At 37.1% G+C, this 25,807-nt stretch overlaps 3 protein-coding genes and 1 pseudogene across 5 annotated transcripts; 2 read left to right on the top strand and 2 right to left on the bottom strand.

The window, feature by feature from the left end:
* Window positions 1-81: 81 nt before the first annotated feature.
* LOC119985589 lies at window positions 82-2,942 on the bottom strand (annotated as a pseudogene).
* Window positions 2,943-4,108: 1,166 nt separating this feature from the next.
* Window positions 4,109-7,501, top strand: LOC119984991 (cysteine and histidine-rich domain-containing protein RAR1). 2 transcript variants are annotated; one of them, XM_038829137.1, is made up of 6 exons: window positions 4,109-4,280; window positions 5,197-5,199; window positions 5,300-5,382; window positions 5,865-6,025; window positions 6,856-7,070; window positions 7,181-7,501. In XM_038829137.1, the coding sequence occupies exons 1-6, from the start codon at window positions 4,176-4,178 to the stop codon at window positions 7,274-7,276; spliced, it is 663 nt and encodes a 220-aa protein (XP_038685065.1). In that variant the 5' UTR covers window positions 4,109-4,175; the 3' UTR covers window positions 7,277-7,501. The 2 variants fall into 2 exon arrangements, with proteins under 2 accessions (XP_038685065.1, XP_038685066.1); XM_038829138.1 differs by lacking the exon at window positions 5,197-5,199.
* A 3,717-nt stretch (window positions 7,502-11,218) lies between these two features.
* Window positions 11,219-18,841, top strand: LOC119985203 (LRR receptor-like serine/threonine-protein kinase ERL1). 2 transcript variants are annotated; one of them, XM_038829419.1, is made up of 27 exons: window positions 11,219-11,534; window positions 11,983-12,121; window positions 12,234-12,305; window positions 12,399-12,470; window positions 12,583-12,654; window positions 12,824-12,895; window positions 13,125-13,196; window positions 13,380-13,451; window positions 13,538-13,609; window positions 13,691-13,759; window positions 13,874-13,945; window positions 14,087-14,158; window positions 14,236-14,307; window positions 14,387-14,458; window positions 14,528-14,599; window positions 14,696-14,767; window positions 14,915-14,986; window positions 15,064-15,135; window positions 15,262-15,333; window positions 15,428-15,499; window positions 15,603-15,674; window positions 15,750-15,821; window positions 15,900-15,973; window positions 16,095-16,226; window positions 16,313-16,651; window positions 17,214-17,584; window positions 18,297-18,841. In XM_038829419.1, the coding sequence occupies exons 1-27, from the start codon at window positions 11,420-11,422 to the stop codon at window positions 18,627-18,629; spliced, it is 2,940 nt and encodes a 979-aa protein (XP_038685347.1). In that variant the 5' UTR covers window positions 11,219-11,419; the 3' UTR covers window positions 18,630-18,841. The 2 variants fall into 2 exon arrangements, with proteins under 2 accessions (XP_038685347.1, XP_038685346.1); XM_038829418.1 differs by having other exon boundaries at window positions 17,211-17,584.
* Window positions 18,842-18,898: 57 nt separating this feature from the next.
* Window positions 18,899-25,139, bottom strand: LOC119985204 (protein TPX2-like). Its single transcript, XM_038829421.1, has 18 exons — window positions 24,886-25,139; window positions 24,395-24,719; window positions 24,103-24,255; window positions 23,332-23,494; window positions 22,985-23,093; window positions 22,185-22,223; window positions 21,929-22,026; window positions 21,739-21,817; window positions 21,554-21,616; window positions 21,316-21,366; window positions 21,056-21,114; window positions 20,806-20,884; window positions 20,663-20,728; window positions 20,513-20,575; window positions 20,331-20,396; window positions 20,186-20,230; window positions 19,921-20,027; window positions 18,899-19,405 (listed from the first exon to the last, which is right to left on the bottom strand). The coding sequence occupies exons 2-18, from the start codon at window positions 24,561-24,563 to the stop codon at window positions 19,390-19,392; spliced, it is 1,425 nt and encodes a 474-aa protein (XP_038685349.1). The 5' UTR covers window positions 24,564-24,719; window positions 24,886-25,139; the 3' UTR covers window positions 18,899-19,389.
* Window positions 25,140-25,807: the final 668 nt, after the last annotated feature.

Genomic DNA, 25,807 nt, shown 5'->3' with positions numbered 1-25,807 from the left:
CAGAGGTTTGTTGCCCTACAGAAAGAAATATCAAGGCTCGTTTTTACTTCCTTGTATATTGTGACTTGTGAGTTGCTTCTTCTAATCTTCCATGACTTTAGCTTCAGCAAGCAATTCAGCACTCTTCTTTACAAATGGATGGGTGGAAAAATAATCTCCCAGCGCTGAGTCACCTGCAACTTTTCCCAACTTTTCATACACTTTAGGGGCCACTCGAGGATCATATCCAGCCGAAGCCATCAATAACAGTCCAATGTAATCGGCTTCAATTTCCAAACTAAAAAAATGAAGGGTCATTCAAAGTAGGTTAATAAGAAATACAAGTGATAGCAAGAACATATCAAGGAGCAATGCCAAGGCTTCCCCCCTTAAGGCCCATCATCAAGCCTAATTATGAGATGAATGTTACGAAATTAGCACGCGTTATAATCCAACCACAGAAAATAAGAACACCAATGGTTTTATAACATGGTAATTGTACTGAAACCCAAGCCTGTGATATAATAATGGATTAGTTAGTATCTGCAAGTTCTTCAAGCCTATTTATGAGACAAGACGAAGGGTACGACATTTTGAATCAATCAAACGATCTCCCATAACCCACACACATGCTTGTCTGCATCACTCCTGAAATGTTCAAATATCCCGGTAAAAACAACAATCTTCCCACCCGGCAAGCAGAAAACATTAACAATAGGTTCGTTAACCACGAAAACTCCCAATTCACTCCCTCCAAATGTGATGTAGTAGCCTGCGATCCTCTTTCCTGACCCTTCTTCCGACTCTGCTGAACCCACTCATCATCAAGAATCCCCTCTTCATTGAACCACTCCTCCTCCTCCTCAGTTGCTTCTTTACCTTCAATTAACGCTATCACAGTATCTTGGACGCCTTTCTCATGAACCCTGTCAAAGATATCAACAAAATCTTTGATATCTTTGACAAATGAACAAAATCTTTGAATTTGTCAAAGATATCTACAAAATATCAATGATATCTTTGACAAATCAACAAAATTTTTGAATTTGTCAAAGATATCAACAACATCTTTGATTTACTTTATTGACATTATTTTTCTTACTTTTCCTTTCTAACGCCTATATAAAAGGCATGTTGTACACAATCAACATATAGTGAAATACAGATCTTTTACTTCTCTAACATATCCTTTCACTTCTCTAACATGGTATCGGAGCCACTCCTGTTGAGGCACTCCAGAGTAGTGTACGTACTACCATTGATACAACACATATTATTACAGCTTTGGTCCAACACTCATTAGGTGGGATCTTGGTTTTGGGTCCGTCCCCAGTCGGTTGCGGTCTCCTTTGAGATGTTCTTCTCTTTTCTTGAGTTTTGGTGTCCTCCGTGGCGGTGCTCCTTCCGCCGTTAGTCGTGCTCTTCCAGGGGTACTCCTTTGCTCGGACCCCTAGCTAGACCCGATTGCTTCTTCTGCCTTTTCATCAGTTTGAGCATGGTTCCTCGCAGTTCGTTCCTTTGGCCTCCTGCTGCCGTATGGTGGTGTCCATGTTTCTGGCTGCTTTTCCCTGCTGTTTCTACCATCGCTCTTGGTGCTAAGATCTCGGTCCTCTCTTGGAGTCCTTTTACTGCGTTTTTAAGGCTTCTCTAGAGGTGAGTCCCTTCTCGGAGTTTTGCTGCTGTTAATCTTACTATTTGCCCTCTTTGGTCCCATTCCGGATTTCTGCGTGCAGTCTTGGTGTTCCTTTGTCTGCTCTCTTGGGTTCCCATGTGGATTTTTTCTTGCTTTTTGGTAGCCTCGATTCTCAGAGCTGGATCCCCATCCTTTTGTGTTTGGGTTTTGGTGCGTGTCACCGGACTACTCCTTTTTTTGGCTTCTCGGTTTGTTGGTTTCTTTCTATTCAATTCTGTCAAAGATATCAACAAAATCTTTGATATCTTTGAAATTTATCTTTGACAATATCCACTCTTGACCAACCTGCTGATCTCTTCACCAAGCCACTCCTACCAGGTCGTTTCAGAAACTTAGTTTCCAAACTCAAGCTTACTTCTACTGCACCAACTTGAGTTTGAGGGGGGATGTCAAAGATATCAACAAAATCTTTGATATCTTTGACAAATGAACAAAATCTTTGAATTTGTCAAAGATATCTACAAAATATCAATGATATCTTTGACAAATCAACAAAATCTTTGAATTTGTCAAAGATATCAACAACATCTTTGATTTACTTTATTGACATTATTTTTCTTACTTTTCCTTTCTAACGCCTATATAAAAGGCATGTTGTACACAATCAACATATAGTGAAAAATATAGATCCTTTCACTTCTCTAACAAACCCTACTGCTCTCACGGGACGCATATCCCAAATCACTCTCTTGCTCTTTCCTCAACCCTCTTTGCAGGGCCTCAATGACATCTTTAGCTATCGAACTCACCCTTATGCTTTCAGGGTGATTTGCAGGCAGTATTTTTTCTTTAAATGATGCCTTCAATTGATCAAATTTAGCCTCCCCAATCCTCCTCTCCATAGGCATTGGCAGAAGCACGAAATGTTTTCGTTTTGTGTAGGGTACACTCTCAACATTTCCAAAATAAACGGTGGTAACAACTCCAGAACCCGCCAAGGCCATAATCAACACGGTTGTTGGATTCTTGACCCACCATCTAGGCCCTCGTGGCCTGAAATGGTGAACCTTATATCGATCTACAAAATAAAACTTCGTGGCACCACTCAGAAACGGATTGGACTGTTACTCCATCTATGCGCACCAGTTGAAAAACCCAGCCTCTGAGAAAGAACAGAATACGAAGAAAATCCAGAAAATTTACCCGCATGTGAAATTGATGGACATATTCTTGGAGTGGAGTTTCGAACAGGAGTTGCTCTCAAGACAACTTTCGATGTAAAATTGCGAAAAGCATCCATTGCCAGTTTTGCTTTCCTATAGCTTCCCATGATCCACTTGACTAGAGAGTGTAGACGAAGTGTTGTTATGAAATGAAGTGACGATGATTCAGGGAAATTGAAGAATGAGCACAATCAAACGTGTGAAGTAACCAACTAAAGGAAAAAAAAGATAAAAGAGCATCTACATTGTTAAAGTTGTTAGGATTTCCAGACGATTTGATCTGGCAGTTTGTTACCAATCCCTCTTGTCAAGAGAGTGTGTGTTATTTTTACCTATTCCGTAGCCAGTTACCACGCTAGGATTCATTAAACGTGGGTTGCATTTTCTGATTCAGTATTTCAGTTCTTCGTAAGGCTATATATATATAAAGATGCTCTAAGGCGCCATTACAAATGTATAATTCCTGTCCGGACACATAAAAGATCAGCTCATGTCAATCACTTTGAAATCTAGACAAACCAAAACCAATAACCAAAGAATATAACTCTTTTTTGGTTACTTAAAAATATAACTTATTATTCTTTGGTTATTGGTTTTGGTTTGTCTAGATTTCAAAGTGATTGACATGAGCTTATCTTTTATGTGTCCGGACAGGAATTATACATTTGTAATGGAGCCTTAGAGCATCTCCAAGGGTGGGTTGTAAAATAGGGTTTTAGCAGCTTGAATCGTGTAAAGTGGGGGTGGTATAATGGTGGTGGGTTAAAAATGGGGTGAAAACATTGAGAACAGAGGATGAGTAGGGGATGTTTTTGCAATTTATTGAGAAATTCTTTATTAGATTTACGTTAAAGTTAGGAGGGATACAACCCTATATATCACTTGAGTTGGAGATGCTCTTATGGATTATGCACGAAAACACTGAGAAGAGGGGATGAGTAGGGGATGTTGCTGCAATTATTCAGAAAATCTAACAGATTACATATTGACATTAGCTAACAGATTACAGTATTGTCCACTTTCCAATTGACACATATGCATTCATGTGGAAAAACTATGTTGTTCATATTCAGGCAATTGGGGTGACTAATTAATTAAGAAGAGTTCATATTTTATATCTCAACGTATAAATTGTTGAAGGAACTTTATGCGGATCGGCCTATTATTAAGTGCCTTAGAACGGGCCAGCCCACAATCAAAATTTGATGGGCTTACATCGTGGGTCTGAAGGCCGTAAATAAAAACACTGGAAATTGGGAAGATCCAGCGCTTGTACTCTGTGAGAAGACTGTGGAATTAGTTCCGGAACACTCCAATTTCTCCCAAGAGAGAGAGAGAGAATGGAGGAGCAGGAGGTTCCAAGGTTGCGGTGCCAGCGAATTGGCTGCGATGCGACCTTCACTGAGGACGATAATCCTGAAGGTTCCTGCTGTTACCATGACTCGGTATGCCTCTTAATCCTTTATTTCCTTTATGGAAACTTTTCAATCCTATATGTTGATGTGTTGTATGTACTGAATATCTATGTGAATTCTTTTGGAATTATTTTAGTGTTCCAGTTTTAAGATCTTTGTGATACTTCTTGTTTTTCTGTTAGCTGAAGTAGCTGGGACCAACTTGTTCTCTCTAGGTTTGATCTCTTGTGATGTTTGACCTTGATTCAATGCTAACATAAAAATTTATATTGTTGTGTTTAATTTCAATTTGGAAACATTGAAGAGTAAGATTGAGTTGTTGCGTGTAATGGAAAACAATTGGGGGTAACTGTGAATAAAATTATCAGTTTTCTCCTCTTCATTCATGTTATGGCAGCAGGCACGAGGGAAATTCAGCTCTGATAATGTTTTTCAGATTTGATTGACATGAATTTTGCCTAAGAGTTTCTATCTTTAATTCAGAGTTATCTTTAAAGGTCGATAAGATTTAGGATTTTCAAGGGGCACTGGACGACCTGTGTCGAGCTAATCTAGTTGCTCTGGTGTCTTAGGATACAATTAGGATTTAGTGTTGGTAACGTTATTCAATGATGATCTAAAATTCTGTTAGAACCTAGATAGTGAGGGGCGAACTTGTGGCCTTAAAGTTATTTCATGGCAGGGGTCACAGGTTCAAATCATCGAAATAGCCTCTATGCATGCAGGGCTGCTTACATCTTTGCTTTTCCCAAGCCATGAAATTTATCTCAGGCCATCTTAATGGACACTACTCGTCATGTATGAGGGCAGCTTGTAGCACTTTTAATTTGTTTTTGTTTAATTCTGATGATGTTTGTAATATAATAGTGCGCTGTACATCATACTAATTTTTTTTTATTGCATGGTTGGGCGTGGCTTCTTGTCATGGATACATTCATTTTACCAGGGAGTAAGTCAAATGCTTCTTTTCTTTCGGAAATAAATATCCTCTTTGCTCTATAAGTAAATTTCTTTATCATTATTACTTAAGCTTAAATGCTATATTGCAGCCTATATTTCATGATGGGATGAAAGAGTGGAGTTGTTGTAAGAGAAGAAGTCACGATTTCAGCTTATTTTTGGAAATTCCAGGGTATGTGCCGATCCTATGTCTCTTTGAACATAGAGGTTCCCCCTGACTTTCTAAGAATATACAGATAGTGTATGCCATGTGTCCTTTAACTTAGCTTTTTCTTTTGCTCAGCTGTCTTTCCTCTTGAATCCCATGCAAGTGCTAATAATTAATCAATCCTTTATTTTTTTTCTTATCTTTTTTCTTGATTGTTGATGATTATGGTGAAATCACCACTTCATCAGTCCTGGAAATGCATTGTAAATCTGTGCTCAATTTGTATGTGATGAGTTCTAAATGTTAACATGAACTTGTCTAATCTTTCTGGAATGTGGAAGACTGGAAGTACACCCAGTGACAAATATCTAGACAGCCACGACACATAGTCAACCATCCTTTCTCCTTTTACTAAAAAATATCTTAAACGGTTATGTTGATTACCATCCCCTATCTATCCTATTTTCTGTCAGTATTGGTGCTCAAAGTTTGTTCTATTTGTGAAGATGTAAGACAGGTAAACACACAACTGAGAAACCAGTGTTAACGACCACTAGTACAAGAAAACAGATGCCAATTTATTCTCCTGCTGTAGTTCCTGCTGCCAATGCATCATCTAAAGAATCTTGTTCTAGGTGTCGGCAGGGTTTCTTTTGCTCAGATCACGGTACTTTCATTTGTAACTTTTACCATTGTATATTTGTATATAATTTTATCGTAAATGAATAATGATTCAGTTTTGACTTTACCATGGCTGAGAAAATTTCTCAAGTTTGTAATGCAGTTGACATCTTCTCATAATAGCTGGTAGTGTGGAATACATTTTTTTCCTGTCAGAACCCCCCCCAAAACAATTACTATTCCATCGAGAAATGGCCAAAAAAAAAAGGATTGAATCTTGGGATTTTTTTTGGTGAGATCTACTTTGTCTACATACATGTATATTTATACTTTGTAATTGTGATACTTAACGTAAGTAGGACTCCAATCTATATACATCCCAATAGGATTTATTTGTTTTATTGATTCCCTGGTCGCCTGCTCTTCGTAGAACAACTATGGCACTTCTTTGATCTTTCTATCTATTAGTGAAAGGCTAGGGCTCCATCCCAACTTTGAATTCTTGCTAAGCCTCTTTCTTACTACTAGTGGCTGTATTGGGTGACGTGTTTGGCTTGACTTTTTGTATAATAGAGGTGGGACTCAATATTGATTTTTGTTGGCCCATTAGAAATACAACCATTGAAAAGTGCTCTTAGGAAAGTGTTTGGGGCGGATTCAATAGCTGCCTAAGAGCCTAGTTGTCCAATTCCTCCAACAAACCTTCCACCAGCAGTTTCTTCTGGGCATGTCCCTATGGTTTTGTCAGGGTTTAATTATGCATCCGGAGGCAAAAAAAAATAAAATTTCCCTACCTTTTGCTAGTAGCTGCTGAGCTTCAGCTCGCTCAGGCTTATTTTTGTATGTCGCATGCTGAAGTACTCATCTGCTTTTCAGGTTCACTAGCCAAAGAGTTAAATTCGAAACCTCCTGTGGATGGCGATGCAGTTGGGCAGGGATCTTTTGCTCCTGTGAAGAAGATAGTTGACATAAATCAGCCTCAAACCTGCAGAAATAAGGGGTGTGGCAAGATTTTCAAGGAGAAGGATAATCACGAAACTGCTTGCACTTACCATCCTGGGCCTGCTGTTTTCCATGACAGGATGAGAGGGGTGAGTATACACATATGTTTGAATGCATTAACCCTTTCTGCTTGCTTTAGACCTATTTGTTTATATTTGGTTTCCTGAAGGTAACGTTGAATTTTGCATTGCATTGGCAGTGGAAGTGCTGTGACATCCATGTGAAGGAGTTTGATGAATTTATGAGCATCCCACCATGTAGCAAAGGATGGCACAGTGCTGATCCAGTGTCCTGAGTGCCATCACCGGTCATTGCAAGGATGAGGATTCTTACTTCTCCACAATTGGAATGAGCTTCCTTATTTTTGACGTGGAAAACCTTGTCATCCCAATTTCAAAATGGAGAAACCAGATTTGCACTTGGACTTCATTTTTTTCCAAGATTTTGTTGATTTTATTCATGTAGAATGAATCATCATGGCTGTTTTAACTGTTTATTGATACCTTCCCTTTTGTTCATATCTGACCTTAGCGGCATGCCAAGCGCGCGTATTTAGTCATGAGGCCAAGCCCATGGTCGCTGAAATACCTTTTGCAGCAAAGCCCAATTCTTTCCGCTGGAACCCACGTTACTCATCCGAGAGGACCGAGACACATTGTTTGTCCTGTGCATGTAACCACCTATTATATCTTGTCCTAGGGAAGGAATTTTTTCCTAGTAGAGGCATCATGCATTGCAGCCAACATCAGCTCGCCTCATATACTTGGTCAGATTCTTGTCATCCTTATTTTATGCACACACTGGACTTGCACGAGATAAAATATATAATTAAAATGGATGACTATAGGGATCCGTTCCCAATCTTATATTATTTATATCATCAACTTTAAAGGTGATCTTGCTCAAATGAGTACAAATATTTAATTTGAATTTTTTATTAATTTAAATTAGAAATGAAACGAGATCATCATGTTATAGTTGCAATGCAGACGTTGATGTGCAACATATATTATAATACTATAAGTGAGTGTATAATAATAAACAAATGGTGAAACAGCGAATGCAATCACGGGTCCTATGAGGGGGGTATAAATATAATAATAATCTCTCTTCTTAATTTCTCAACCAGACTTATACTGGGTCCCACAACTTCCATGCATGTTACCGTTTTGAACCACTTTTGTGATCTCGTTCCTAATAATCAAACTATTATTGAAAAGTATTTTTGTACAAAGAACATATTGTTAGTGGTGCAATCACTGCAAATGTAACAAAAATCGTAATCTCTACAATTGTAAAGAGGAAAAAGAAGAGAAACTGCTTATAAGCAGGGATACATACTGTCTATTTGGTGCAATGAATTCGAAAACAGATCTACTACACCAACCTCTCTCCATTTCTACTGCACCAAACGGACAGCGGATCAGCTGCACATTGAGAAGCTTCGTATAGGAGCTTCTCAAGCAAAAATGTTGTGCATATATTTTTTTTAATTTTTTTAATTGTGGAACCCACAAATCATTAATTTTTTGACTTTTACAAGAATTATTGTGGGTCCCATAATTTTAATAATATATTTAATAAAGTAGTTATTATTTATAAGTTTAATAAAATTAAATGATTAAAAATTTAATATAATTTTAAATTTTGATATTTATTTATGCTTAAAATTAATCTAATAATAAATTAATTTATTAGTATTTACAATTAATTTATTATTTTATTTATTTGACTAATTAACATTTTCAGTTTTGATATAAAAAAATTATAATATACTTAAATTAATTTTAATAATAAATTATATTTATTAAATTAACTTTAATAACAACATGATAAAAATGATTATTAAATTCAAGATAATATTTTAGTTAACAGTTTTTTCGTTGGTATCAACTTTTAATTCACTCAACATCTCATAACATATTTTATAGTTTTAAACTCAGTTTTTTTTTTACAATATTTTAATTAATATTGAAAATCAAACTTTTCACTCTATCAAATCAGTCATAATGAGTCATAATCATAGGTCCCGGAAAAGCCAAAATCACATCAATCTCAGCCTTTACGGAGACCTAATATTAAAAGCCTCGTGGGTCGTGGCTGCATAGGTCCCACATGGGTCAGGCCGTCAATACAAGCTGACGGCATGTCATCGGCGGAGAAATCGCCGGTCTTTCTCTTTTACAGTTTTACTCAGACCTCCAAAGGAAGGACTAGCTGTCGTTTTCGAGCTTATTGCTAGGCCCTTTCTGATTCTGCCACGCGTCCATGAGCCTGATTTGATGGTGACAGTCCTTTCCTCGACTATCTAAATCCCTGAAAAAGACTCGGCTTGTGATTACTGGGGGCAACTCCGTAAACAAGCCCTGAATTTCTTTTGGATGATACGTGCCTTAGAAATCAGCAACGCAAGATCCAACGGCTGGGGATTTATCTTGGATTTTGTAGCAACCAATGGAAGCAGTGGGTTGGTTTAGAAAATCAAAACGGGTCTTAATTACACTGAGAGCCAAAGCTTCGATGGAGAAGAAGGTAGCTAGGCCCAGCTTTATACGAAGAAAGCTAGCCTGTTTTATTGCTAAAGTGCTGATTTGCTGCAGTAGTCTGGAGTCTCTGCCCCTGCTGCATCTCTAACCCTTTCTGCTCGGTGTTTTCTGTGTCTAATTCTGTGTAGACAATAGCCTTCACAAATCAAAACAATATCTTTTAGGAGACAAATTTGAACCATGATAAACACCATTTCAGTACTTTTTAGTCAAACCAAGTGACTGTATCACCATTTCCAAACCCCCCCCCCTCGTTCTCAAAACGGTTAATTGCGGTACAAATTTAATAATACAAAGAAACTTCATCCTTTTAGTAGAAATGATAACTAGAAGTCTAGAATTCTAGACGTAACAAAGGTATAAAGATACATATTAAACGAAGTATATGTCAATATTATATCCCAAATCATATTAACGTAACTCAATGGACAATAGTATGAAAGTAAAATCCTAACATCTACACAATTGACGTGTTTTTGAATCCTAAAAACCATTGGGACAGTTAATGAACAACAAATTCGTGCAGTCCGGTGACTTGGAGGAACAATATTCTTAATGTGTGTAAGCTTGGTTATATATTATAAAACATTGTTAATTAAATTTTTGATCATTGAAAAATACTTAAGATTTCATTTTAATCATCGAAAGATCAAATATTCAAAGTCATTCACCAAAAAAAATTTTTGGTGCACTTTGGTCACTTGATTATGGGGATTTGGAGTGTGTTTGGATTGAGGGATTTGGAGGGGAGGGAAGAGAAGGGAAAAATAGTTTTTTTTTCTAATTCCCTTGTTTGAATAGTTTATAAAAAATTGAGAGGAGGGATTTGAGAGGAAGATTTTATTAATTTTTTGTCAAAATTCTTTCCTCTCAAAATAGAGTCATTTGGAGGGAATAGATTACTAATTAAGTTACTTATAAGTTTAAAACCTATTTTACCTTTGAACATAACACTTAAACATAAAAAATAATGATAAACTAGTAAATTTAACTACTTTTCTTTGCTTTATTTTTTTTATCTATCCAAACATGTGAGAGAAAAATGTATTTTCCCTTCCCTTTCCCTTCTCTTTCTTTTCCTTCCCTTTCCCTTCTCCTTCCCCCAAATCCCTCAATCCAAACACACTCTTAAGGAAGTCAATTGTCTAACATGTCACCTTGATGGTTAATTTCAATTGTTTTTCTAGCCTAAATATTATAGTGACACTTCAGACATTTGATCGCCCTAAATCTCTAAAATCTATCAGAGTGTCAAAGTGGAAAAAAAAATCCGAGTAACTTAACGTTTCATCTTTCGACAATCAATATGAAAATCTTGACATCAAAAGTTGACCCATAATATTTCACTAAATATCAACCCAAAAAAAAAAAACCATCTCTCTTGTTAATTCCCTTATCATTAGCAGAGAACTAACTCCAACCAGAACGTGCCCCGCATCGGGTCCACTCTCTTTCTCGAGAGTGCAACACACTCTCCCTCTTCACGATCCGTATTAAATTATTAATGCGGTATGCTGGTAGCACAACAAATGTTATACCACACAACGCAAACCCATGCGCGTGGTTTCAAGAGATGAACCACTTCGGGAAAATGGAAATACGAATGACGGCCGCTGCCTATCTAGCCCCTACTATTAAAGCCTCTAACGTCCTTTCACCGCCGTTTACAACTGTCCTTTTATAGTTTCTCTCTCTAGCTGTTTTACCCTTCTCCATCTGCTTTCTCTCTCTTCATAACATCTCTGTTTTAACTCTTCCTTACAGTTCACGCCAAACGCCTGTTCACTGTCTCTCTTCTCTGTCACTGATTACAGTGCAACCAAAGGTATACTGCTCAGTGTGACTATTGTTTTCTTCTCGCTTCGTTGGGTTGTAGGTTCGTGTTGTTCGGGATGATGGAGGAGGGAGTGATGTTGGTGCGGAGCAGGGAGAGAGTCTTCGTTTGGTGCTTCTCAATGGTACTGATTCTGCTCGCTACTCCTCTTGCTTCCTCGCTCAATGATGAAGGTAGTTCTCTGTGCCTTCAAGTTTCGGGACTCTTCGTCGCTTAGTTTCTCGTGGTTATGGTTTTGGATAGTTTGAAATTTTGTGTTCGTCGCCGAAAGCATATGTATGCGATGATCCAAATGTAGTGCCGTACTTACGAATATCTGTCGTTGTATGTTCAACAGTAGAGGATTGCGGAATCCTTAGGGGCCTTGGTTTGTTTCGTACTCTTTGTTTTACCGAAACCACTGTTTGGTTACCTAGAAACCGAATGAAAATACTAGCATTTGAAACTTTATACATCTGGTTCTTGCTTGCTCCTTGAGTGCTCTTGTGCCGTTTTGGCATGCTGTGTAGTTTCATGCTCTTAACCTTTTTTTTCCAACAATTGTATTAGACGATGAGGTTTTTGAATTTTAGTCGCTTTTGTAGTCGTATATGATAACGGAAGCTTCTGTGGTTGTTTTAGGAAAAGCCTTGATGTCGTTGAAGGCCTCGTTTAGCAATGTCGCAAATGTGCTACTCGATTGGGATGATGTTCATAACGACGATTTCTGCTCTTGGCGGGGTGTTTTGTGCGACAATGTCAGTCTATCCGTCGTTTCTCTGTAAGTTATTCCGTCCGTTTAATGTCCCGTAACGCACTACTGAGAGCCCACAGGTTCCGTCTCGTTTACTTACGACGGTGTATTTACTTGTTCTGCTTGTTACTTCTCGAAGGAACTTGTCAAACGTGAATCTGGGGGGAGAGGTTTCACCTGCAATTGGAGATTTGAGAAATTTGCAATTCATGTATACCCTATCTTGCCTTGTATTTCATTGTTAGATCTGAGCTAATATCTCCTCAAGTATGATCGTGTTTTTTATTCGGATCATATTATGCAGAGATTTACAGGGGAATAAACTAACGGGTCAAGTACCGGATGAGATTGGGAATTGCGCATCTCTTATTCATTTGTAAGACTCCAAAATTTCTTATAATTTAACCTTTTTTACGAACTTTATCAGTTCTCTGAAATAATTGATATGTCGGGTTTGAGGATTTCACGCGAGTTCGTATTTTATGTAGGGATTTGTCTGATAATATACTGTATGGAGACGTCCCCTTCTCGATGTCTAAGCTTAAGCAGCTGGAATTCTTGTAAGTTTTGTTCCTTTGAATCCTTTGTTTCTCTTAATTTTGTTCCTGTTCCGTCTCCATTCATGTTCCCATTCCAGATACTGTTACAGTTCCCATGTTGAACCAAACATAGTACGGTTTTACTTTGTATTTTTTTTTCATTTGTTGTCGAATGAAATGGGCGATACAGGAATTTGAAGAACAATCTGCTCACTGGCCCCATCCCGTCAACTCTAACCCAGATTCCAAACTTAAAAACTCTGTGAGTGCCCTATTTTTCTTTGTGTGTAGGTAATGAATGCACCATTATTTCGAACTTGAGAACTCTGTGAGCGGCCTATTCTTTTTTTTTTGTTAGTTCGAACTCTGAAAAGGTTATCTGTTCTTGGAAGTTTCTGAAAACCACGGTTTTGTGTTCAATTTTTAATGCTTTAATTTCGCGTTTCTTGGACATGTGCTAAATTATTTTTCATTTGGATTGTTTTTGCTAGTGATCTTGCAAGGAATCAGCTCTCGGGTGAGATTCCAAGACTCATTTACTGGAATGAAGTGTTGCAGTACTTGTGAGTTCTTGACCCATTGCCACTACCAAGGCCTTTCTGATTGACAATTTTAGTTGAACCTGGACAAACTTAGTTCTATTTTATGCCTTGCAAATCCGTCCAATGAAATCTTATAAGCAAATATGCTGTCAAGCCCTGTTGAATTTTCAGGCTTCTTATTAGTTCCTCAAAATTGTATGGCAGAGGCTTGCGTGGGAACATGCTTACTGGAACTTTATCACCTGATATATGCCAGTTGACCGGCTTGTGGTATTTGTGAGTGGCCAATAGTTCTGCCTTGGTTATTTATTGGTATTTTTTCTAGTTACTGGACATAAAAATTTTCCTGCTGTTCTTTCCAGTGATGTGAGAGGCAATAATCTAACTGGTAATATACCTGAAAACATTGGGAATTGCACAAGCTTCGAGATTTTGTACGTTGGCTATTGCTTGTTGTTTTCTTAGTTTTATCTCACTGTGGATGTTTATTAATGAGTGATGTGTCTTAATTACAGGGATATATCATATAATCAGATAACTGGTGAAATACCATATAACATTGGTTTCCTTCAAGTAGCTACTCTGTAAGGTTTTCATGCTGTGTATTTAATTTAAGATCATGAATTTCTTTTATGAAAGTGCAATTTATTGATAAACTAGTTTAAATGGGGAAGTGACTCTAGTTCTTTTTTTATTAGGTCACTGCAAGGAAATAGGTTAACTGGGAAAATCCCTGAGGTGATTGGTTTGATGCAAGCTCTTGCTGTCCTGTAAGTTCACTTTTCAGTGTAAATTTTTGAATTTGTTACTTTTACTGTATTGGCTTTGGCTTATGTTGATGTCAATTAGAGGCTTATGTGTGCTCATATTTTACCCCCCACTGCCCTGTTCTCCGTTTTCTTTTCACACAGAGATTTGAGTGAGAATGAACTAGTTGGGCCAATCCCACCGATACTGGGCAATTTGTCATACACTGGCAAACTGTAAGTTTTCGTTTCTTGGAAATGCAGGTTTTCTTGGGATAATGTTTGGATTCTGAGAGACTTCTTTGCTGGTACAGGTATCTCCATGGTAACAGACTTACAGGACCTGTACCACATGAGCTTGGGAATATGTCAAAGCTTAGCTATCTGTAAACTACATCCTATAATTGCATTTTGAAATGCTTTATATTTTTATAGTTGTGTAATATTATGTAGCTAATTTTGCAGGCAGTTGAATAACAACCATTTAGTTGGAAGGATTCCTGATGAGCTTGGAAAGCTAGAGCAATTGTTTGAATTGTGAGTCGCTTGTGTCTGTTTTTCTATGGCTTTAATATATGCTAATTAAGTTGCATTATTGTGAGTCAGGAATTTTGCCAACAATGATCTTGAAGGACCAATACCGCATAACATAAGTTCTTGCAGGGCTTTGAATCAACTGTATGGAATTTACTTACGCTTGACATATCATTTTTTTGTACACTTGAGCTATTTCTGGAAAATGCACTTAATCATTATTGCTGATTTGCTTCTTAGAAATGTTCATGGTAATCACTTAAGTGGATCTATCCCTTTGGGTTTCCGAAACCTGGAGAGCTTAACCTACCTGTAAGTTGCGTACTTTTGTGTTCCGTAATACTATTGTCACATTTCCTGTAGATTGAAGTTCCGGCCAAATTTTCAGTTGATTGAATGGATTTGTTTAGTCCCAAAATGTGTTCTTTGTTTGTTGATCTAATAATATTCGACTTGCAGAAATTTGTCAGCAAACAATTTCTATGGTAGGATACCTGTTGAACTTGGGCACATTATAAATCTTGACACCCTGTAAGTTTCTTGAAATTAAATTGCTCTAGTAGGTGACTAAACGTATTGAGTAGTGACTTTTATTTTCTCATTTACAGGGACCTCTCAAGCAATAATTTCACTGGACCTGTGCCAGCTTCTGTTGGTGACCTTGAGCACCTTCTCACATTGTAAGTTCCAGGGGATAAATATCGTTTTATATGTATTTGGGAGGATTGTTTGTGGATGGGGATGTTTCTGTACAAGTGCGCTTGTCAATGTTATGGTGCCTCAATCCGTTATCAACGTTAATGTAGGAACTTGAGTCATAATTATCTTGATGGGCCTTTACCAGGAGAATTTGGAAATCTCAGAAGTGTACAAGTCATGTAAGTGTATTTGGATTGTCGTTGAATTTGGCTTTCTAGAACTTGTGCCATCATTCCCATGTTCCCGGTGACTATTTGTATCTACTTTCTTTAGCGACATGTCGTTCAACAATATTTCTGGTCACATACCTGTAGAGTTGGGTCAATTGCAAAACATCGCTTCGCTGTAAGTGCATTTTTGTCTGGCTCTGGCTTACTCTTTGAAGTTTGTTGGCATGGATATTTATACGACTTGGTGGTGGTGCATTTATGTATTTAATCTATTGCAGGATACTGAATGACAACAACTTGCATGGTGAAATTCCTGATCAGCTTACCAACTGTTTGAGTCTTTCTACACTGTGAGTTTGTTTGCTGATTTTCCTCCTATCTTGTAATTTATATTGTCTTCATTAATTATTTGCTTCTGCGGGCAGGAATGTATCTTACAACAATTTGTCAGGGGTTGTGCCTCCCATAAGAAACTTCTCAAGATTTTCACTAGACAGGTGTGGGATTAGTTAAATTACATACTCTCCTTTTTTAGGGTTTTTCTTATGTCCTTGTACCTCCTTTTACAATGTCAGTTTCATTGGGAATCCGTTCTTGTGTGGAAACTGGACTGGATCAATATGCAACTCCTGTGATCCTATGTCAAATGGTATACAGTTGATCTTTCCCCGACATTTTGTTTATGCTTGTAAAACTTGCAATTTAATCATTATTAGAATCACAAGGGGATGAACGTTTTCTCAACCAATTGAGAGCCTGTTTCTTTGCAGCTATACTTTCTAGAGTAATAATCATCTGTACAGTTCTGGGTTTGGTCGCTTTGTTATCCATGGTTATAGTTGTAATTTGCAAATCTAATCAACATAAGCAATTGATTAAGGGATCCAATACGACGGTGCAAGGTATGCACTCTCATTTTAATTATTTACAGTATATCATACTATTATTTTGGTCAATGTAGTGAATTAGTGTTTCAATATGTTTCCAGGTCCACCTAAACTTGTAGTGCTTCATATGGATATGGCCATCCACACCTTCGATGATATAATGAGAATCACTGAGAATTTAAGTGAGAAGTATGTTATAGGTTATGGTGCTTCTAGCACAGTGTACAAGTGCATCCTGAAAAGTTCTCAACCCATTGCAATTAAGCGAATCTACAATCAGTATCAGCACAACTTGCAAGAGTTTGAGACTGAACTTGAAACCATTGGCAGCATCAGGCATAGAAACATCGTCAGTCTGCATGGATATTCACTTTCGCCTTATGGGAATCTTCTGTTCTATGATTACATGGAAAATGGTTCTCTGTGGGATCTTCTTCACGGTTAGTTGCCTTGGTATAGTTTTTACAACTTATTCTATACTAGAACATGATTTTGAAGTTATGTTTGCCCCAGTTCAGCTAGAACATGGTTTTCTAAATAGTGTGTCCCTAAATGCTATTTTGATTGCATTCTATTTTGTTTTTTACAGTTGATATCCTTGATTGTCGGGCTTACTTATTTGTAGTCCTATCTACAAAGCATTAACAGAAGCCAGAATAAATCAAGAACCTTTTAAATATGCATATAATTCTGAACTTTGTTCCAGTTTCACTATCTAATAATGTTTATGAAACCTTGAGCTAGAAGGAAGGTTTTATCCTTGACAAAGGAGTGTCATAGTTAGTGTCAAAAACCTGTTGTCAAATGCAAATGCAGACATACGGTTTCGTTTGAAGGGTTGTTTCTGAAATGGTGTTTGTCCTTGTTGCTTCAACTTTTGTTCATGCATTATGGGCTTTCATCCTATTAAATTAAAAATGCGTAATTCATTTTTTGGAAATCTGTTGAAGGCAGTGATCAGTATGACCTGAAGTGACTATCGATTTGTGTTTTTTTCAGCAGGCCCTTCTAAAAAAGTGAAACTTGATTGGGAAACAAGATTGAAAATAGCTGTTGGAGCTGCTCAGGGACTTGCATATCTTCACCATGATTGTAATCCTCGAATTATTCATCGGGACGTGAAGTCCTCCAATATCCTCTTGGATGAGGATTTTGAGGCTCACATCTCAGATTTCGGGATTGCTAAATGCATCCCAACTGCAAAAACTCATGCTTCAACTTATGTTCTTGGTACGATTGGCTACATTGATCCAGAGTATGCCCGCACTTCTAGGCTCAATGAAAAATCAGATGTCTATAGTTTTGGTATTGTTCTCCTGGAGCTTCTTACAGGGAAGAAGGCTGTGGACAACGAGTCCAATTTACATCAACTGGTATGATATTCTTGACTCATAATTAGTTGTGACAGATGGAATGTGGCTCTCGCTAGATTAAAACTAAGGTTAATTAACTAGGATCATGCGATAAAATGATTTTTGTGGAATTAGTTTATCTCATAGTTTACTTGTTGACTCGCTATATAGATGCATGTCATAGGCTCAAGAGCTAAGGGGACTCGATAATGCCAACCTATTCTCTCCTTCAGCTTTCGTGCCATCCTATTCTTTTACTGTTTTGATGTTTTGAGAGCCACTGTGGAATTAATTAATTGGTCTTTTGTTTGTTTTCTATCCTCCTTTTCCCCACTGTTTTGAATGAGCACGAATGCCTAATGCCTAATGCCATTACACTCTAGGCATGAGATTAGACCACGTATGGAGATTTTTTCTGTAATTTTGAAATACCATTGAAAACTCATTGAAATCGAACATTGAGTACAGATATGTCTTAACCCAGGAACCTTAGTTTTTTTTTTTTCCAGTAATTTGAAGCTTGGGAAATGTTCAAAATTTATAAGTAGACAAAAACATTTGGAGTTATAACTAATAAGTAGATCGAGCACCTGTGAATTTTGGCCTGACAGGTTATAGACGCTGGTCAGTATAACTGAAAATATTTTGATGTTTTACCTGGGCCATGAGAGGTTATAGACGCTGGTAGTATAACTACAGAGTATTTTGATCTTTTTTTGTGTTCTGTTTTCAGATACTATCCAAGGCCGATGATAACACAGTAATGGAGGCTGTTGACCCTGAGGTTTCTGTCACATGCGTTGATTTAGCTCAAGTTAGAAAAACTTTCCAACTTGCTCTGCTATGTACGAAGCAACATCCTCATGATAGACCGACAATGCACGAGATTGCCAGCATTTTAGTCTCCCTACTTCCTCCACATGTTAAATCTTTTTCTGCTCTTCAAAAGCCTATCAACTATGCCCAGTTTGTAATCGACAAGGAGCAACGTGCTCAACAGGAGAACACATCTGATGCCCAGTGGTTTGTTCGGTTTGGCGAAGTTATATCTAAAAACAGCCATTGAATTTTTATTTTGGCTACCAAGGTTTAATTTGGAGGGATGGTACTCCAAAATTTTGGCTTAAGTGAGCTTGTTTTGTGGCCCATAAAGGAGATATGTAATATCGATCTAGAGAAGGTTACATCCTATTTAATCAGTTTTTGAGTTTTTAACAAAAATTTGTACTTTTTACACGATCATGTTAGTTGAAAGTTGAACCTGTAGCAGCACTTATAGACGGTCCTTTCTTTTCTAATCAAATCTCTTAAACTTATTTAAAAATTAATTTAACAGAATTTAATGATTCATACCTTAGTACTCCCAATCTCTGGCGTTTTCCTTTGTCGCGAAAGAGTTTAATCACGTTGCTTACATGCAGCTGCAAGTAGCGGTATCCTTCTTGATCGACTGCCTGGTTCTCCACTTTCCATCTAATCGAGTGAGCCCTATTGACTGATGTTTCATGCCTGCAAGAATTTCACTGCGGCACTAGGATGCAAGTGACTAAGACTGAACCTTTCTGAGCGAATGATGGCAGCGTCTAATTAGACAACACAATTGTGGGCTTAATCTACAAATGAGGTTGGGAGATTTCTTTTACACTGAAATAAAAGCAAAATTATGCGGAGTCCATATAGCACATGAGCCCCGTCTACTGCAGCTGCACATATTGAGCCATTATGTTGTTGGAGGGCAAGAAAAATAATCTGAGCGGAAACATGAAATTCATCGAATGTTGTGTAATGCCTTAGCTCATTCTAGAAAAACTGCACATTGAAATTCATCAAATGTCCAAGCTCCTGAAATAAAATGAGCCAAGATTTATTCGTTCTTGTGGAAGCTTCAGAACCATGAGACAACAAATGCAAGAGAGAAACCAATGTAGTAACAAGAAGAATTGGATAAAAAAACGAGACTATTTGATCTAGGATTTATGTCCTGTTGATTGAAAATAAGGAAGCAAAAAAAATAGTGTACAAGATGGTTTGCACATGTAAGACATAAGTATATTTGTGCAGTAATAAGGGAGTTCCGTAAGTGAAATAAGGCTAAAAAACACATGGACCATAAGATCATATGAAAATGTAGTTTTAGACCAGAACGAACGGTGTAAGAGAATCTATGTAGTGAATTTCACTTGTTTTCTCTTGGTCTCATGTTGTTGATCGCAAATGTATTGGATAAAAAGACACTGATGTTGATCTTAAAAGAGAAACCAACACTCTAGAGCAACACAATATTTTTAGTTAAGGTTGGGCCAATAGTTTCAGGCAAAATATTAGCAAGAATCAAACTAGTCTGGATATGATGATACCTGTTAATGTTCATCTGGGATCCAATTTCATGAATACTCCGTTCACCACCACATAGAGACTGATTTCGACCAAATGTGGATGATTTTTCTTTGACCTCGTTCGTCATCTGCCATGTGGTTATCATGAGACCATGATCATTACAGAATACAGTAAAGAATTAATTGGTTTTTGACACATCATGGATACATATATAAATATAGCTTGACGATTTATATGTTGAAGTGTACAGGTCTTCATTCAATACAAGGAGCAACATTAATTTACCTCACGCTCTAGATAAAGAGACCCTGATACATTCTCCATTGCCCCCTAATTCCAAGAACATAAGCATTAATATACTTAACAATATGAAAGTTCAAACATCATAAATTTTCTAGAATACACGTATTAGAAATTCTAAGGAACAAACCTTAGGATGCAGGGGAACATCAGGCTCAGATGTTACATGCGACTGAGCTCCAGATGATAGGGAGAGCTGGATATCATGCAAGAAAAGTATTCATAACATTGGGCGGCCACAATGGACAAGCAATAACATTCACTAGCAAAATAATATGAATAAAATGTAGAATACATCAATTCATATCAGACCTTGCTAAATAATTCTATTGCCAGCTCTTCCTGGAACTTCTTATCAGTAGGAAACATGAAGTCCTGGAGAGAAGTAAAATGATGCTGATGTTATACTTCAAAAATGGACAAGTGAAAACAGAAAAAAAATATGGGCACATAGTATATTACAGTTGATATTCTGGTCTCCCACCCGATATTCCTGAAGACACCAATTCGTTCTTTATTTGAAAATTTCTGCAGAATATTCCAACAAATCTATCACTAACTAATACAAACCCAACAAGGAGGACAAAACATCCCAGTTGTATCACCTTCCTGTCATGAGAGCAGGCCATAAAGTTACTTACTTTCTCTGATTTCTTCTCCTTCAAGACATCTACAGACTTTACTCTGTGCGACAGTGGCAAAACGACATAAGAAAGTAATCATCTCACGCCCAATATTGAGACCAAAGAACTCAAAACTTAGAGGACACTCATATACTGATTTGATGACAGGAAAAAGAGATGTAAACACCATTATCTTTAAAATTAAAGAGGCTTAAATTCCAGATATCACTACCTTCTGTGGTTCGCAGTTTGATTCCGTGAGGTAGAACTAGGACTACACACCTTGGAAGCCTGCATCGAGCAGAGTTTCAGATTTCGAATATAGGACACATATAGAAACACTATGAACCTCAGTTCTACACCTACTAATATAGACGTGCGACCAGCAAACAAATGGTCTATTACTTTGAGGGATAAGACCCACAAAAATTACATGAATTCAAAAGGGAGACAGAGATGAAAATCACGCAATCTACATTTTCCATGACCTACATTAATATATGCGTGTTGCATAGCCCTCTCCGTTGTTCTCAACAGAAAGACCTATAATTCAATAAGAAAAAGAAAGAAAAATTGAAGTCAAATTTAACTGGGAAAAAATCATAAAGCCTAATATCTCCAGTCGAGACTGTGTCTCAACAAACTTCAAAGATAGTGCCCCAAGATAGCTGCAAGAAAACACAGTTAGGTTAAAAGATGAAAATAACAAGAACAATATCATTGATCATACTTGAAACTTCGGTAGCTGTGGTGTGCTCTTTCTTGGAAAGGACATTGTAGGAGCCTTAAAAATCTGCCAAGCCCGCAACACATGTAAAGAAAAAAAAAGTTACCGTCCATGTAGAGATAAACTCTGCATCTTGTAATTTCTGAGGAAAATAATAGAACTTGATCTTATAAACATAGACTACCAACTTTTCTGTTCAAGGGTCTTGCTTTAAAGGTATAAGTATTTGGTTGTTCACATTCACCCAACTCTGAATTGATCTTAGACCTGAATCAGAACAGAGAACAAGAGTTGTAGCTCATCAGGCCAAGTTTCATAGATTGGCCTACTGATGTATGACAATCGATGTCAGTATAATATAATCACTCTTAGTGTTACCCATGTCTTTGTGCCCTAGCCATTGTTGCGAGGTCCGGTTGTCTTGGAATTGTTAGCTTAGGTCTAGGAAGAGTTGAGTTGACATCAAGGTTTCGAGCCTGCATAACATCTGAAAAATGTTTGGCGAACTTACAGATATTATGGAAGATGGTCTAAGTATAGATTAGAAATACAGTGCATAAGCCTGGCTAAACATGATTAAATTGGAAGACAAAATTTAACAAGACAATTTTTCCTGGCTTATGCTTTGAGGTACCTTACGTAGAAAGAGAGCTTGATGCTTCAAACTAGCAGCCTGTTTTGCCAATAGCAGAAGCGTTATTCAGGATTCAGACCAGAAATGAACCATATAAGTAGTGACTCTAGTAAATGACCTTATTCTAAAAGCATAAAAAAAATTAGAGAAACCAGTTCATTCATGAAGACTTGAATGCCCATACCCCCTTGTAACAAAGCTTCTTATAAATTGGGCTATAAAAACGCATGCCTTCCCACAGTACAAATTAAAGCATCACTCAAGCATGCTCAATGTACTTTAAACTAAAATTTTATTCAATGCCCTCTCCTTCAAAAAAATTAAGTATATAACCCCATAACTTATCCAAAAAAAATTCAAAAAAGTAACAGAATATTGTTTTTATATATTGTCTTTATGATTCACAAGAAGGTTTCCAACCACAAAGTTACTCATGGCACTGACAAGAAAACTCATAGAATACCCTATCTTCTACTTCCACCAGTTCTAATTTCCTCTGAAATCCAATAATATGTTCTCAGCCACACCATTTTCATGAATTTAAAAGTGATTCCAATAATGGTTCCAGTTCTAGTACTTCCATCAATTCCAAAATTCTGTGAAACACTACAACTAATCCATTTAAGATATAACAACTTTGGCTGCTTATGCCTAGGAATTTTGGAGCCACAGTAACTCTCATCTCTCAAGTTCATATACAAAGTTGACACATGATTTTGATGTGTGAGCTCATGATTGCATAATTTTTATTCAAAAAAGGTGAAAACCACTAATGTATCAGAGAACAAATATTAAAGCACCTTGCGTAAGTAACCAGCCTCTAGCTTTTGTCTTTTGGTTGCTTGTGTTTCAATTGGAGAAGAATTCAATGAAGACTTTCCTTGAATCTTGACCAAATTTCTCAGACACCTAAGAAGATAGAAACTTATAAAATCAATAGAAGTTTGATGAAGTAAAAATTAAAATATAGGCAATAAAATATGAATATTGGACAACCATAAGAAACCAAAAACACTTCAATATCAATTGTTGGCAGATATTTTTGATAATATATGAAGATAACATTATCAGATCTTTCTAGAAAAAGGATGAAAACAACAACCTGAATAATATATCAAAAATCAAAGTGGTAGTCAAGAACCATTACCTTCTATACAACCTGCTGCACCGAACTTCTTGGGTTTGATTTTGTTTGGCTAACTGACTAGCTGTGGGTTTCATAAATGAACTCCTTGACAAAGATGAATTCTTTGGGGACTTGAAATTAGTCTTTGAAAGATCTTCTACCATGTAATCATCGATATTTGACCCTGCAGATATAAGGTGTCAATGTTGTGCAAATAAAAGTGATAAATTGCAGAACATTAATAAGCGCTGGTCAAATAAGAGAACTAATTGCTATGAAGCCACGTACTAATCAATCACGAGACAATAGTTACCTAATTGAGAGATCTCTTTTTTTGTGAGAGATGTGCTCAGGAAGGATTAATGCGTGTGACTCTATATCTTCTTTTACTATCTAATCCCAGATAACAAGCAAACCATCTCTGCAGACAGCTATGGTTCCCTAATCCTTAAATCTCTATCATTAAGTTGGCTGTTTACCAATATCTCTATTCAAAAGCATAATTCAAAAACGACTTCATGCCACCTATGAAAAGAAACCTCTGTCATGCTGTGATTTTCAATTATAACCACTGTAATTTCTTTCCTCTGCTCTTTTCCATTCTGTGCTGGCTATACAATTACTACGTACTTGCACTAGAAACTCTCGGCTTCTGAACTACCGTCATTAGTATTTTCAATCGAACAAGGAAGTTATAACAGCTTGAAATGTTGCCAAACCAATACTCCGGTACAAAGTGCTCAATCAACTTAGAAGGCCAAACAAGGAGTTAAATTCAGTGAAGATGTGTACCTCTAATATTATCATGTGTCGGAGAGACCTCAGATTCAACAATACCACATGTGTTGTTGCTGATAGAATTGGCATGACCAAATTCGCATTTAGGCGGGAATTTGGCACTTTCCACTGGAGTAATCCGTTTCGCCATCAACATTAGCGCAAAAGCTGCAGAAAAAATCAAAGAAAAAAGGGGGAAAAGGTTAATTAATTAGAATAGCATTGAGTTGGTGATGGTCAATTACCAAAGAGTTTATTGGAAAGAAATCCGTCCAACAAGAAGGATTTCCAATTTTTCTCCTCTTACGTGAAGGCGGATAACTGGTTAAGGTTTTAAACCAGTGATCAGCTTCTACGATATCAAAGATCGTCTCCTCCCGAGTAAAATCATAGAATCGTGGAGCATCAAATTCGTAATCAAAATCAATTTCTTCGACCACGGACGGATCTTCCACGAATTCTTCGTGTTCGTCCATGCTTGTTTCTGTATATGTCCGTACAAGCCGTTTCAGGTCACTCGTTCAAACCCGCGCTTAGAAGCCACGAAACACCATTGGTTGCTACAATTCGAGCGAAACGACCAACGCCGACATTAACACTCGGACATGCCCCTCTTCTCGGTTCAAATTTCACTAGAGAAGAAAAAGAAATTGCGTGAACATAAAACGGCGAAGACCGGAGAAATCTTGATATCTTTCCTATTTTATTGCGATGCAGATTCGAAACAACTGGTTTTTGTTAATGCGAAGGAAAATCGAGTACCGATTGCTTAAAAAATTCAGAGGAAAAAAATGTTACTTCTGCGAAAATCCTGACTCTGTATGTCTCTAACGAGAGAGATAGTGAGAGAGTTTGAAATCATGAATTTCCATAGTTCATCTGCTCTTCTCTCACGATTTTCTTTCGCTTTCCCAAGGTTTCCGAGAGAAATGAGAGAAGATGACAGACTTGGAGAAAGTTTTGATGCTCAGAAACCCTAATTCAGAAGGGAGAAACCAGGATTTGTCGAAGAGAGCGGCGAGAATTTCGTTGAAGGAAGGTTTGAGACGATAAACGAGAGAATGCAAGGAAAGAAGTAAGACAACAGGTGTACAGGTTGTTCATTTTATAGTTGTTGCGACTTGCGCGAGACCCTCGTTGATGCATTGCCGGCAAGGGCCAGAAATTTTGAACTTGTGGGCCCGGGATTCTATCCTATTGCAACTTGGGTATATTTGCTACATCTTATGACGATAATACCCTTGATTTATCTTTCTTTGAAAATTTTCTATTTTTAATATTTGAAACTATGTTATATTTTTTTTATGATTAATAAATCATGGGCTAAATGTCCGTTTAAACTCTCCTTGCACTTTTTTTTTTTTTTAAATAAGAGAGGGAGGGTTCAAACTCTGACCATGTATCAAACTAATCGTTCGGGTGTAACTTTCTTGGACCTTACAACATGTACTAAATGTTAAACTTTATGATAATATTCTGTACCATCAAATATCAATACGCTAGTGACACTATAACAGTAAATTATGCTAATTTAGTATTAATAGTATTGGAAATTTCGTGTTGATTTACTATTTTAAATTGTGGATTATGTTGTATCTTAAATTGCATATATTGATTTCTTATATCAAATATTTTGTAGCAATATATGCATACAAAGCCTTTTTGAATATTTGTTTTTAACGAATATATATATATATATATATATATATACCAATTAGTA

Source organism: Tripterygium wilfordii, chromosome 19 (assembly GCF_013401445.1).
Source record: "Tripterygium wilfordii isolate XIE 37 chromosome 19, ASM1340144v1, whole genome shotgun sequence".
NCBI lineage: Eukaryota > Viridiplantae > Streptophyta > Magnoliopsida > Celastrales > Celastraceae > Tripterygium > Tripterygium wilfordii.
Note: the sequence above shows the minus strand (reverse complement) of the source record. Positions and strands in the feature narration are given on the sequence as shown.

Coding starts and splice junctions, on each gene's coding strand:
- LOC119985204 (XM_038829421.1), bottom strand. CDS start 24,563: ATGGACGAACACGAAGAATTCGTGGAAGATCCGTCCGTGGTCGAAGAA. Junction 23,495..24,102: donor GACACATGATAATATTAGAG/GTACACATCTTC, acceptor TTATATCTGCAG/GGTCAAATATCGATGATTAC. Junction 23,094..23,331: donor TGCAGCAGGTTGTATAGAAG/GTAATGGTTCTT, acceptor CTATCTTCTTAG/GTGTCTGAGAAATTTGGTCA.
- LOC119984991 (XM_038829137.1), top strand. CDS start 4,176: ATGGAGGAGCAGGAGGTTCCAAGGTTGCGGTGCCAGCGAATTGGCTGC. Junction 6,026..6,855: donor TTTCTTTTGCTCAGATCACG/GTACTTTCATTT, acceptor TCTGCTTTTCAG/GTTCACTAGCCAAAGAGTTA. Junction 7,071..7,180: donor TCCATGACAGGATGAGAGGG/GTGAGTATACAC, acceptor TTGCATTGGCAG/TGGAAGTGCTGTGACATCCA.
- LOC119985203 (XM_038829418.1), top strand. CDS start 11,420: ATGATGGAGGAGGGAGTGATGTTGGTGCGGAGCAGGGAGAGAGTCTTC. Junction 12,896..13,124: donor ATTCCAAACTTAAAAACTCT/GTGAGTGCCCTA, acceptor TGTTTTTGCTAG/TGATCTTGCAAGGAATCAGC. Junction 15,136..15,261: donor CTTGAGCACCTTCTCACATT/GTAAGTTCCAGG, acceptor ACGTTAATGTAG/GAACTTGAGTCATAATTATC.